Consider the following 13904-nt stretch of genomic DNA (forward strand, 5'->3'; position numbering starts at 1 on the left):
GAAGGTCAATTGACCTTGCCGAGAATACGCATTTCTCGTAGTTGAGAGTCAGATTATATTTTCCAGCAATGCTCAAGAATCTGTCCAGATTCCTATCATGTTCCCTCTGATCCCTACCGCACACTGTGACATTATCCACGTAAACAAAAGTGTCTTCGAGGTTCTCATCTGAGATGATGTCGTCCATAACCCGTTGGAAGCAAGCTACTCCATTCGTGACACCGAATGGTATCCTTCTGAACTGGTAGAGGCGCCGCCCTGCCTGGAATGCAGTGTACGGTTTGTCTTCCTCTCGGATGGGAATTTGATGATAGGCGCTTCGCAAGTCGATGGTACTGAATACCTTATAATTATTGGCCACGCGTTCGACCATCTCATCTATGCGCGGCAGGGGGTAGGCGTCGAGTTGGGTGAAGCGATTGACCGTTTGGGAATAATCGACAACCATCCGTCTCTTATGGTTCTGACTGCTGGTTACTAACACCTGTGCGCGCCATGGCGAATCGCTCGGTTCTATAATTCCCTCCTCCAGTAATCGCTTGGTTTCTGAAGTGATGAAATTCATGTCAGCAGTGGTATATCGCCGCGATTTGATCGCTATCGGTTTGCAGACCGGCGACAAGTTAGCGAATAGCTGGGGGGACGTCACCTCCGCGGTGGTCAGCGCATTTAAAATTAGACGAGGCTTGCTTCCTCCAAAGGGTATTTCGATGCTCGTGTGCTGCTTGAGGACATTATGACCCAGAATTACGTCTGCGCACAAATCACGAAGCACCAGCACCTTTACATCCCGATCGTGTACCCTTTTACGTCCAATTCAACATTGCAGTACCCTCGTGCGGGATTGTAGTGAGGTGGCGGCCATGCATACCGTATTGTCAGTCGGGTGGATTACCCATTTCCTGCCCTTCACTAGCGAGCTGTTGACGAAACTTTCAGAGCTACCGGTATCAATCAGTGCCTCAGCCATATGCCCGTTAATTCGCACGTTGATGATAGCCTTGGATAGATTCCCCGGGGAGGCTGCAGTCAATTTATTTTGCGAGTAGAGAGCCGCAGAAGTGGGTTTATTCCTCCTTAGAGTAGATTTACATACCCTGGCATAATGCCCTTTCTTGTCGCAATTCATGCATGTGTGGCATCTCTGGCTGGACATTTTTTGACGAGGATGCCTTTTGTACCCACAAAGAAGCATTTACCGACCGGAGCAGTTGCTGAGGAGTTTGACGAGGTCTGGGTATCCGGCTCCTCGGGTGTTTCTCCATCCCTCATGTCTGGCTGTGTCTGTGCCAGTGGGGTTCCTTGGGTTCCCATCGTAGCAGCGTTCATGAGCAGCATCGGTGTCCCAAATGACTCAGATTGCTGCTGAGCCGTATCCATCGCTCGAGCCTGATCGACTACCTTGTCAAGAGTGGGTTGCGCTTTCTCTAGTAAGCGTTGCCGTATGTGGGCTGATCTGAGTCCTTGGATGAATGCCTCCCGTGTCGCTTCCTTTCGGTGTTCCTCGGCGCTTACGGCCCGGAAGCTGCAGTCTTTTCCCAGCTGATTCAGAGCTTGCAGGAACTGATCGATTGTCTCCCCGGCTGCTTGCTTGCGTGTGTTGAGAAGATGTCGTATGTATACCTCGTTCTTGGGCTTCACGTAGAGCGCCTGCCGTACGTCAATCGCTGCTTCGTAAGTGTCGCACCCCGAGAAGAGCCTGTACACGCCGGGCGAGACATGATTCACGAGAGCGGCAAATTTGTCAGCTCCCTCCGCGATGATGGTCAGATAGTGTGAGAAGGAGCAGAACCAATGTGACCATTTCATTTCTGCGTCAGTCGTGTTTGGGTCTGCGTCGAACCTCTCTGGTTTGTAGATCTTGTCCATCTTTGGTTGAGAGAGCCGAGAAAATCAAATGGAATAAATTGAAATGAGAGCGAGAGATGAACCTTCAGAGTTTAGGCTTTATTCCATTTGATTGGAGCCGCTTCTGTGGGCACACCAGGAAATACAGGTTCAGCTAGGAGTACATAAGCAGAAACGTATACATGTGCAGTTAACCATTGCAGACTAATCCGCGTAAGCACGGAGTTCGATATAATCTCCATTCTCACCAGTCAATGAGCACCTTCAGTTAACGAGCATCAAGTGGACAGCCGATGTCAATAGCAATGCCCCGGGGACAATCCACCCGTGCCGCAGAGACATCCCCTTATATGCGAGACGCACAACATGTGATCCCGCGTCATGTCCCTTGATTCACGTTAATTCACCACAGGTGTTACATCAAACTCAAAAATAATAATTAGTGTTGTATGAAATATGAAATTTTGTGGGATATTAAATTTTTTCATCCATGAGCTATATCGTGTTTGCTTTTTTGATAAATCTGGAGGTGATATTTTCGTTTGTAAACAACCTTCCTTGTAAATGTGTTTCTTTGGTACATTGATGGATAATTTTAATATTGTGTATGACGGCAATGTGTGTGCTTTTTAGCAACGGAAACTGGACAGGACTACCATCCGATGTTCTTCACACATGACAGGTCATTCGAGGAATTTTTTTGCGTCTGTATCCAGCTGCTCAACAAGACATGGAAGGAAATGCGAGCCAGCATCGAAGACTTCGCCAAGGTAGGACCAGTAGTTTGTACGAAGGAAACCCTTACAAAAATCTCCTATGATTTCTCACGAGACCCCAGAGAAATCTGATGGGTTTTTGAAATATTGTAAAAAAAATTTTTGCAAGAGCCAGAGGATAGCTGATGTGCCGTCCTAACCGATGTAAGTACCTCTTCAAATATTAAACCTCCAACGACGAATTTATATCGTATCTGCATTGGTGACAGCAATGCATATGTGAAAAACAGAAATAATCTTTAGGATATATAACTATCTGGAACCCCAAGGTTGTGTGGTCTTTTGCACAATGATTAGACACTGAGAGGATCAAGGGCCATTTATTCCATCAAAGCAGGACTCATTTGGCCAAGCCAACAGCGGCCTCACTCGGCTGTACACAATACGACAGAAAAAGAAGGGGGAAAAAAATGAAGCCTTTTATTGTTGCGCTGGCTGAAAGAGTGCAGAAAAAAAAATCGTATTTCTTCACAGCAAAGATAACACAGCACGTCCTTGCTTTATATTGGTACGTTGGTTCATTTAACACAATGAAAGTACCGATCATCAGTTCAAATTTCTGCCTTGATTCATTTTACACAATGGAGGCCCTGATCCTCTGTTCATCTTGGAACCTTGGTTCATTTTACACGATGAAAGTACTGATCTTTGGTTCAAATTGGAACCTTGGTTCATTTTACACAATGAAAGCACTGATCTTTGGTTCAAATTGGAACCTTGGTTCATTTTGCACAATGAAAGTACCGATCCTCAGTTCAATTTGGAACCTTGGTTCATTTAACACAAAGAAAGTACCGATCCTCAGTTCAAATTTCTGCCTCGATTCATTTTATACAATGGAAGTCCCGATCTTCTGTTCATCTTGGAACCTTGGTTCATTTTACACGATGAAAGTACTGATCCTTGATTAAAATTGGAACCTTGGTTCATTTTACACAATGAAAGTATTGATCCTTGGTTCAAATTGGAACCTTGGTTCATTTTACACAATGAAAGTACTGATCTTTGGTTCAAATTGGAACTTTGGTTCATTTTACACAGTGAAAGTACTGATCTTTGGTTCAAATTGGAACCTTGGTTCATTTTACACAATGAAAGCACTGATCCTTGGTTCAAATTGGAACCTTGGTTCATTTTACACAATAAAAGCACTGATGTTTTTTCAAATTGGTGCCATGGTTCATTTTACACAAATAAGGTTCAGTGCCTCTTCAAATATTAAACCTCCAACGACGGATTTATATCGTATCTGCATTGGTGACAGCAATGCATATGTGAAAAACAGAAATGATCTTTAGGATATATAACTAGCTGGAACCCCAAGGTTGTGTGGTCTTTTGCACAATGATTAGACACTGAGAGGATCAAGGGCCATTTATTCCATCAAAGCAGGACTCATTTGGCCAAGCCAACAGCGGCGCACTCAGCTGTACACAATACGACAGAAAAAGAAGGGGGAAAAAAAATGAAGCCTTTTATTGTTGCGCTGGCTGAAAGAGTGCAGAAAAAAAATCGTATTTCTTCACAGCAAAGATAACACAGCACGTCCTTGCTTCATATTGGTACGTTGGTTCATTTAACACAATGAAAGTACCGATCATCAGTTCAAATTTCTGCCTTGATTCATTTTACACAATGGAGGCCCCGATCCTCTGTTCATCTTGGAACCTTGGTTCATTTTACACGATGAAAGTACTGATCTTTGGTTCAAATTGGAACCTTGGTTCATTTAACACAAAGAAAGTACCGATCCTCAGTTCAAATTTCTGCCTTGATTCATTTTATACAATAGAAGTCCCGATCTTCTGTTCATCTTGGAACCTTGGTTCATTTTACACGATGAAAGTACTGATCCTTGATTAAAATTGGAACCTTGGTTCATTTTACACAATGAAAGTACTGATCCTTGGTTCAAATTGGAACCTTGGTTCATTTTACACAATAAAAGTACTGATCTTTGGTTCAAATTGGAACTTTGGTTCATTTTACACAATGAAAGTACTGATCTTTGGTTCAAATTGGAACCTTGGTTCATTTTGCACAATGAAAGTATCGATCCTCAGTTCAAATTGGAACCTTGGTTCATTTTACACAATGAAAGCACTGATCCTTGGTTCAAATTGGAACCTTGGTTCATTTTACACAATAAAAGTACTGATCCTTGGTTCAAATTGGAACCTTGGTTCATTTTACACAATAAAAGCACTGATGTTTTTTCAAATTGGTGCCATGATTCATTTTACACAAATAAGGTTCAGTGCCTCTTCAAATATTAAACCTCCAACGACGGATTTATATCGTATCTGCATTGGTGACAGCAATGCATATGTGAAAAACAGAAATAATCTTTAGGATATATAACTAGCTGGAACCCCAAGGTTGTGTGGTCTTTTGCACAATGATTAGACACTGAGAGGATCAAGGGCCATTTATTCCATCAAAGCAGGACTCATTTGGCCAAGCCAACAGGGCCTCACTCGGCTGTACACAATACGACAGAAAAAGAAGGGGGAAAAAAATGAAGCCTTTTATTGTTGCGCTGGCTGAAAGAGTGCAGAAAAAAAATCGTATTTCTTCACAGCAAAGATAACACAGCACGTCCTTGCTTTTATTGGTACGTTGGTTCATTTAACACAATGAAAGTACCGATCATCAGTTCAAATTTCTGCCTTGATTCATTTTACACAATGGAGGCCCCGATCATCTGTTCATCTTGGAACCTTGGTTCATTTTACACGATGAAAGTACTGATCCTTGGTTCAAATTGGAACCTTGGTTCATTTAACACAAAGAAAGTACCGATCCTCAGTTCAAATTTCTGCCTTGATTCATTTTATACAATAGAAGTCCCGATCTTCTGTTCATCTTGGAACCTTGGTTCATTTTACACGATGAAAGTACTGATCCTTGATTAAAATTGGAACCTTGGTTCATTTTACACAATGAAAGTACTGATCCTTGGTTCAAATTGGAACCTTGGTTCATTTTACACAATAAAAGTACTGATCTTTGGTTCAAATTGGAACTTTGGTTCATTTTACACAATGAAAGCACTGATCCTTGGTTCAAATTGGAACCTTGGTTCATTTTACACAATAAAAGTACTGATCCTTGGTTTAAATTGGAACCTTGGTTCATTTTACACAATAAAAGCACTGATGTTTTTTCAAATTGGTGCCATGATTCATTTTACACAAATAAGGTTCAGTGCCTCTTCAAATATTAAACCTCCGACGACGGATTTATATCGTATCTGCATTGGTGACAGCAATGCATATGTGAAAAACAGAAATAATCTTTAGGATATATAACTAGCTGGAACCCCAAGGTTGTGTGGTCTTTTGCACAATGATTAGACACTGAGAGGATCAAGGGCCATTTATTCCATCAAAGCAGGACTCATTTGGCCAAGCCAACAGGGCCTCACTCGGCTGTACACAATACGACAGAAAAAGAAGGGGGAAAAAAATGAAGCCTTTTATTGTTGCGCTGGCTGAAAGAGTGCAGAAAAAAAATCGTATTTCTTCACAGCAAAGATAACACAGCACGTCCTTGCTTTATATTGGTACGTTGGTTCATTTAACACAATGAAAGTACCGATCATCAGTTCAAATTTCTGCCTTGATTCATTTTACACAATGGAGGCCCCGATCATCTGTTCATCTTGGAACCTTGGTTCATTTTACACGATGAAAGTACTGATCTTTGGTTCAAATTGGAACCTTGGTTCATTTTACACGATGAAAGTACTGATCCTTGATTAAAATTGGAACCTTGGTTCATTTTACACAATGAAAGTACTGATCCTTGGTTCAAATTGGAACCTTGGTTCATTTTACACAATGAAAGTACTGATCTTTGGTTCAAATTGGAACTTTGGTTCATTTTACACAATGAAAGTACTGATCTTTGGTTCAAATTGGAACCTTGGTTCATTTTACACAATGAAAGTACTGATCCTTGGTTCAAATTGGAACCTTGGTTCATTTTACACAATAAAAGCACTGATGTTTTTTTCAAATTGGTGCCATGGTTCATTTTACACAAATAAGGTTCAGTGCCTCTTCAAATATTAAACCTCCAACGACGGATTTATATCGTATCTGCATTGGTGACAGCAATGCATATGTGAAAAACAGAAATAATCTTTAGGATATATAACTAGCTGGAACCCCAAGGTTGTGTGGTCTTTTGCACAATGATTAGACACTGAGAGGATCAAGGGCCATTTATTCCATCAAAGCAGGACTCATTTGGCCAAGCCAACAGCGGCGCACTCAGCTGTACACAATACGACAGAAAAAGAAGGGGGAAAAAAAATGAAGCCTTTTATTGTTGCGCTGGCTGAAAGAGTGCAGAAAAAAAAATCGTATTTCTTCACAGCAAAGATAACACACCACGTCCTTGCTTCATATTGGTACGTTGGTTCATTTAACACAATGAAAGTACCGATCATCAGTTCAAATTTCTGCCTTGATTCATTTTACACAATGGAGGCCCCGATCCTCTGTTCATCTTGGAACCTTGGTTCATTTTACACGATGAAAGTACTGATCTTTGGTTCAAATTGGAACCTTGGTTCATTTTGCACAATGAAAGTACCGATCCTCAGTTCAATTTGGAACCTTGGTTCATTTAACACAAAGAAAGTACCGATCCTCAGTTCAAATTTCTGCCTTGATTCATTTTATACAATAGAAGTCCCGATCTTCTGTTCTTCTTGGAACCTTGGTTCATTTTACACGATGAAAGTACTGATCCTTGATTAAAATTGGAACCTTGGTTCATTTTACACAATGAAAGTACTGATCCTTGGTTCAAATTGGAACCTTGGTTCATTTTACACAATGAAAGTACTGATCTTTGGTTCAAATTGGAACTTTGGTTCATTTTACACAATGAAAGTACTGATCTTTGGTTCAAATTGGAACCTTGGTTCATTTTGCACAATGAAAGTATCGATCCTCAGTTCAAATTGGAACCTTGGTTCATTTTACACAATGAAAGCACTGATCCTTGGTTCAAATTGGAACCTTGGTTCATTTTACACAATAAAAGTACTGATCCTTGGTTCAAATTGGAACCTTGGTTCATTTTACACAATAAAAGCACTGATCTTTTTTCAAATTGGTGCCATGGTTCATTTTACACAAATAAGGTTCAGTGCCTCTTCAAATATTAAACCTCCAACGACGGATTTATATCGGATCTGCATTGGTGACAGCAATGCATATGTGAAAAACAGAAATAATCTTTAGGATATATAACTAGCTGGAACCCCAAGGTTGTGTGGTCTTTTGCACAATGATTAGATACTGAGAGGATCAAGGGCCATTTATTCCATCAAAGCAGGACTCATTTGGCCAAGCCAACAGCGGCCTCACTCGGCTGTACACAATACGACAGAAAAAGAAGGGGGAAAAAAATGAAGCCTTTTATTGTTGCGCTGGCTGAAAGAGTGCAGAAAAAAAATCGTATTTCTTCACAGCAAAGATAACACAGCACGTCCTTGCTTCATATTGGTACGTTGGTTCATTTAACACAATGAAAGTACCGATCATCAGTTCAAATTTCTGCCTTGATTCATTTTACACAATGGAGGCCCCGATCCTCTGTTCATCTTGGAACCTTGGTTCATTTTACACGATGAAAGTACTGATCTTTGGTTCAAATTGTAACCTTGGTTCATTTTACACGATGAAAGTACTGATCCTTGATTAAAATTGGAACCTTGGTTCATTTTACACAATTAAAGTACTGATCCTTGGTTCAAATTGGAACCTTGGTTCATTTTACACAATGAAAGTACTGATCTTTGGTTCAAATTGGAACTTTGGTTCATTTTACACAATGAAAGTACTGATCTTTGGTTCAAATTGGAACTTTGGTTCATTTTACACAATGAAAGTACTGATCTTTGGTTCAAATTGGAACCTTGGTTCATTTTGCACAATTAAAGTACCGATCCTCAGTTCAATTTGGAACCTTGGTTCATTTAACACAGTGAAACTACCGATCCTCAGTTCAAATTTCTGCCGTGATTCATTTTACACAATGGAAGTCCCGATCCTCTGTTCATCTTGGAACCTTGGTTCATTTTACACGATGAAAGTACTGATCCTTGGTTAAAATTGGAACCTTGGTTAATTTTACACAATGAAAGTACTGATCTTTTGTTCAAATTGGAACCTTGGTTCATTTTACACAATGAAGTACTGATCTTTGGTTCAAATTGGAACCTTGATTCATTTTACACAATGAAAGTACTGATCCTCTGTTCATCTTGGAACCTTGGTTCATTTTACACAATGAAAGCACTGATCTTTGGTTCAAATTGGAACCTTGGTTCATTTTACACAATGGAAGTCCCGATCCTCTGTTCATCTTGGAACCTTGGTTCATTTTACACAATGAAAGTACTGATCCTTGGTTCAAATTGGAACCTTGGTTCATTTTACACAATGAAAGCACTGATCTTTGGTTCAAATTGGAACCTTGGTTCATTTTACACAATGGAAGTCCCGATCCTCTGTTCATCTTGGAACCTTGGTTCATTTTACACAATGAAAGTACTGATCTTTCGTTCAAATTGGAACCTTGGTTCATTTTGCACAATGAAAGTATCGATCCTCAGTTCAAATTGGAACCTTGGTTCATTTTACACAATGAAAGCACTGATCCTTGGTTCAAATTGGAACCTTGGTTCATTTTACACAATAAAAGTACTGATCCTTGGTTCAAATTGGAACCTTGGTTCATTTTACACAATAAAAGCACTGATCTTTTTTCAAATTGGTGCCATGGTTCATTTTACACAAATAAAGTACCGATGCTCATTTCAAATTGGTACCTTGGTTCATTTTACACAATGAAAGGACTGATCTTTTTTTCAAATTGGTGCCATGGTTCATTTTATTCAAAGAAAATACTGATCCTCAGTTGAAATTGCTACCTTAGTTCACTAAAGAACTATATTAGTACCTTTAGGGGCAGATCAAGGATTTATGTGCGAAAGGTGGGGGGGGGGCAGGCAGAATATCTGGGAAGGCAGCTTGTCGCAAAAAGGCATCTGTATGCTTGATACAACAAAATTCAGAGAACCGGAAAAAAGGTTTGTGGTGTCGCTGGTTTTATTGAGCATATTCTATGGAAGCGAAATTGAACAAATTTTATGGGAAATCTACAAGGAAGAGAAATTGAGATTTTGGACTTGAGTTATTGAAACCAGGTTCAATTTAACTAATGCAGGTTTATGACATTGATACATTGGTATTTAAATACTCATGTTACCCCAACTTGTACTCGGTGTCGACAATGTGCCCACACCGCCTGCTCAATGAAACACGTTACTTCGACTCGCTCTTCTTGGATGTTTTGTCGCAAACATATTCACAATTTCCTCAATGCTCACCTCCATGTCATCGTGGACATGTAAAAGAGTGAGTCTGTTCATGTTGTCTTCACCCATAGTCGAGCAGAGATTTGTCTTCAACAGATGTAACTCGCTGTTTGCTCTTTCGAACCACAAGGTGTCATACCGATTGTGCACAGAATTTTGAGCATCTTGTGTATGTTATCAAAGCCAGCAGCTCTGCTCATTGCTCCAGATGCAGATTTCGGACAATCTGGCACACGAGTGCTTCTCAACCTCACAACCCACATCTCAACCTCAGCCTGAACTTCAGCCTTACCTTCTGGATCCTTTTTATATGTTTTGTTGAAATCTTTTATGCCCTCCTTCCAAATATTGACCGAGGGTGTCGCATCTGCGATGAACGATGGAAGGAGGAGAGTCTTCACGGCTATGCTGGCCAGACCTTCAAAGCGGTAGTGCAGTTGTGCGAGATGATCCAGGAATGGTATAAGCAGAACTTCTTTCCAGTAGTCCAATGGCGAATCAGCCACAATATTCACCCTCAACGTTTCCTGACGACAGTTTTGTGGCATGGAAGCTTGTACATCCACCTTAACTGTATGATTAAGCCTGGTGTTGGCTTAGCGGTTATGGGAGCTGGCTTGGGATCTTAGGGTCCTGAGTTAAAGCCCTGTTTGCCACTGAATTAACACCAGGTGTGGTTGACTCAGCCTGTCATCCTTCCGAGGTCAGCGAAATGAGTACCAGTGTACTGGAATAGGGACACTGCATCAGCGGCAGAGCTGCACCCCAACAAAATAACTACCCGGCAGCCAAACTGCCATGCACAATAAGAAGAAGAAGAAGAAGAAGAAGAAGCTGTATGATTTTCTGCTTTGGTGAACCATTCGTTGAATTTCTCAGACCTCATTTCAGGCAGCACTGACTGTATTTATGACTGTTCTAACCGTACCATAGGCACTGATAACATCTTGATAAGGGGTTGCAAATTCTGGCTCAGTTTTGGTGTTGGCATGACAATTACGGATTACCACAATGTCAATGATGAATTTAAACTGAGTTATTGCAACATGTAATGGCCTTGCTTGTTTGCACGTCACCATTACAGGTGAAATCTGAAGATATGTTTGCAAGAGATTCCTCAATGGCTTTGTAGTTGTCCATGAACTTGGTGATGACATCATGTCATTGGAAATACGTGTTAGTACATGTATCTATGAGTTTATTGTCGTCACCGTATAGGTTTTCAGTCCATTGCACGAGATAAGAGTTTCGTTTTGGTGACTACTTAGAGAAGATCAACACCTCCTCCAACACATCCATGGCCTTTTTGATGAAGACATTTTCCATCGACTTTCCTAAAGCAAGATAATAGCAATAGTTGGTGAACATTCTGGGCTAGCCTGTTCTACTTTGCGACGACAGCAACTGCTCCGTTCCACATCAGCTGTGAAAAAAAAAAACAAGTCCACATCGGCAGAACAACAAAAGGGAAATGGCCGAATGTGTCTGATGAACGTAATCTCTGCTGTCACCGTGAGTTACACCGAGTCCATTGAACTAAGCAAGCACAGGGGTGGTTCAGGGAAGTTTGTTTGTTTTTCGATTTTGCAGAAATGGAGATTTCATCGATAGCAAGTGACCCGGATTTCACGGGTTTGACCCGTTTGTTTGTGAAAACCTGCAGACCCGTTTTGGTGTCGTCAAAACCCATATTGGATAGAAAGTACGATCAATTTTAAAAACGTAATGTTTCACTTCCATTCCACTCACAAGGATTGACACACAGACTGATAGACATGTTGTCGACATGTAATGTATCTTGTGTCCGGTCTAACGGCTGTGTGACCTCATGGGCTTTCCCTCACCAAAGGCCACATCGACGTCCTCCAGGATTCCCCACGCACTATCACTTTACTTCCGCTCACGTCAACCTTGTTGCCATCACCATAAATCAATCGATCGGCGAGTTCCAATTCGCTCTTCCACTTCTTGGTGCTATGAATCAGTCCTTATGAGTACATATTTTAAATGGCAGGATTTTATTTGATTCGGATTGTTTTCACTCATACAAGGTGTCCACAAGTTACCGGCCGGTACCTGCGCGGGAGGACGAAAGTCCAAGTCTTCATGTTCTTGGTGGTTCCAGTCTTGCTGCACGGATGTGAGACTTTGACTCTGACCAGGGATCTGAGATGACGACTTAATTCCTTTGGTACCAGGTTTCTTTGGAGAATCCTTGGCGATCGCTGGTCAGACTGTGTCCAATGAGCGGTTGCTGAGAGAGACTCAAATGAGATTTGTTATCTGCATAGTCTGTGAGCGTCAGCTGTGGCTGTATGGACATGTGGCTCGTTTTTCTGACGCTGATCCTGTTCACCAGATTCTCTCGGTGAGGGAGCCTCATGAGTGGAGGAGGCCAATTGGCCGACCACGTACCTCGTGGTTGATTGGCATCTCAAGGAGCGGGGGATGACCAGATGGAGGCCCCTGGAGTACCGGCAGAAAGTGGATGCAGCGACGCGCTACTCTGGGGCATACTCCCATACCTGACCTGACCCGACAACTTACCAAATTCAAACCGTAATAAAAAAACAAGCTGAATACCTTGAATGACCCCGACATTGAATGAAAGCTGATTACCAAATGATGTTGATACTCGGGCAGCCGATTACCAGAGAATCAATCAATTCGACTTTAACACTGCAACAACACAGGCGTATTGTTTAATAGAATGAAATGCTCATGGCTTTTTCCACAAAGTGTTGGTATTTAACAGAAAGGACCTTAGGACCACCGAAAAGTTCAATCGCTCACGAGATAAGGTGCCATGTTGCCTGCATGGCTTCACGTGACCCGCCAGCTCGCGGTCTGATGAAATGTTCCAACAACATTTTAAAACGTCCGTTTTTCGCCAAAATTCTTTTGGATACTTGGAGAGCACGTCACCAAACCTTCGAAAATATAAGCCAAGATCGGACAGCCAATATACGCTTCCGATAAGCAGTCCCCCAGGGGGACATGGTACGAGGTCAAGCAGTGAACGGAAAGCATGTGGTGTTCCTTTCAATACCCAACGGTTATTTGAATTTAATACATTTTCCTCATGAAAAGTGTATTTCTGCTCGGATTTTATGAAAATTATCTATGTTAAGACTGTAGCTACACCAGAAGGTCCCAAAAGTGAAAACAGAAATCGAATAGAACTTAAGATAGCCTCGTGAGGCGGCATGGAAGCTTCCCCTCGGTGCAATGCATTCCACACAGACCGAGGAAACAAAACATTCAAATTTCACAAATCTTGATGCAACCTGTGAATCAACCTCAGCGACTGCGAAAAGTGAAGACGGATTTTAAATTGAACTTTAAAAAAAAACAAAACAATGAAAACCCCTCCTATTGACAGAGTCAAACGTTGGAGTAATTGAATTTGATACATGACACCATCTTATGACAAATACCTACAGAGAGAGCTACAGGGTTGAGTACAGCACAGTGCCCCATTTCATTAATATTTATTACCGTTTGAATTTGGAATGGTAATTGGTGCCATGAGATATCATTTGTTATTGTATTGTATGCAGCCTGAGCCTGCTGGTTGCCTCATTTTTCTGGAAGCGCGGTTGACCGCTGATGCAGTGCCCATTTTTAAAATTTTTGTATACCTTCTCGATGCTCTTATGAGTGCTAACACAACGCACAGCAATGGGGGCATGAGACAAGAGGGGCGGGAGTGGGAAGGACAAGACGGTGGGGAACAGAGACGTTAGGAGACCTGTGGAAGGGAGAGAGATGGGGCAGGGAACATGGGGTATACAAGATGGACATTACAGAGACTTTCAGGAAGGAAAGCAGGGAATTTTAAGGAGGTGGGTTTGGGGTGGATTAATGGGAGTAGTAGAAAG

The 13904-nt window shown here is 41.5% G+C and overlaps 1 protein-coding gene across 6 annotated transcripts in view; it reads left to right on the plus strand.

Moving 5' to 3' along the window:
* Positions 1 to 13904, plus strand: part of LOC147017701 (engulfment and cell motility protein 2-like) — a 361388-nt gene that overhangs the window by 248007 nt on the left and 99477 nt on the right. For all 6 annotated transcript variants that reach the window (XM_085847513.1, XM_085847517.1, XM_085847516.1 and 3 more), the window contains one exon: positions 2482 to 2618. In XM_085847513.1, the coding sequence (XP_085703639.1) occupies positions 2482 to 2618 (137 nt within the window). The remainder of the gene's footprint in view (positions 1 to 2481; positions 2619 to 13904) is intronic.

This window comes from Eptatretus burgeri, chromosome 11 (genome assembly GCF_056783735.1).
Source record: "Eptatretus burgeri isolate ZD-2024b chromosome 11, Ebu_testis_v1, whole genome shotgun sequence".
In the NCBI taxonomy this organism is placed as follows: domain Eukaryota; kingdom Metazoa; phylum Chordata; class Myxini; order Myxiniformes; family Myxinidae; genus Eptatretus; species Eptatretus burgeri.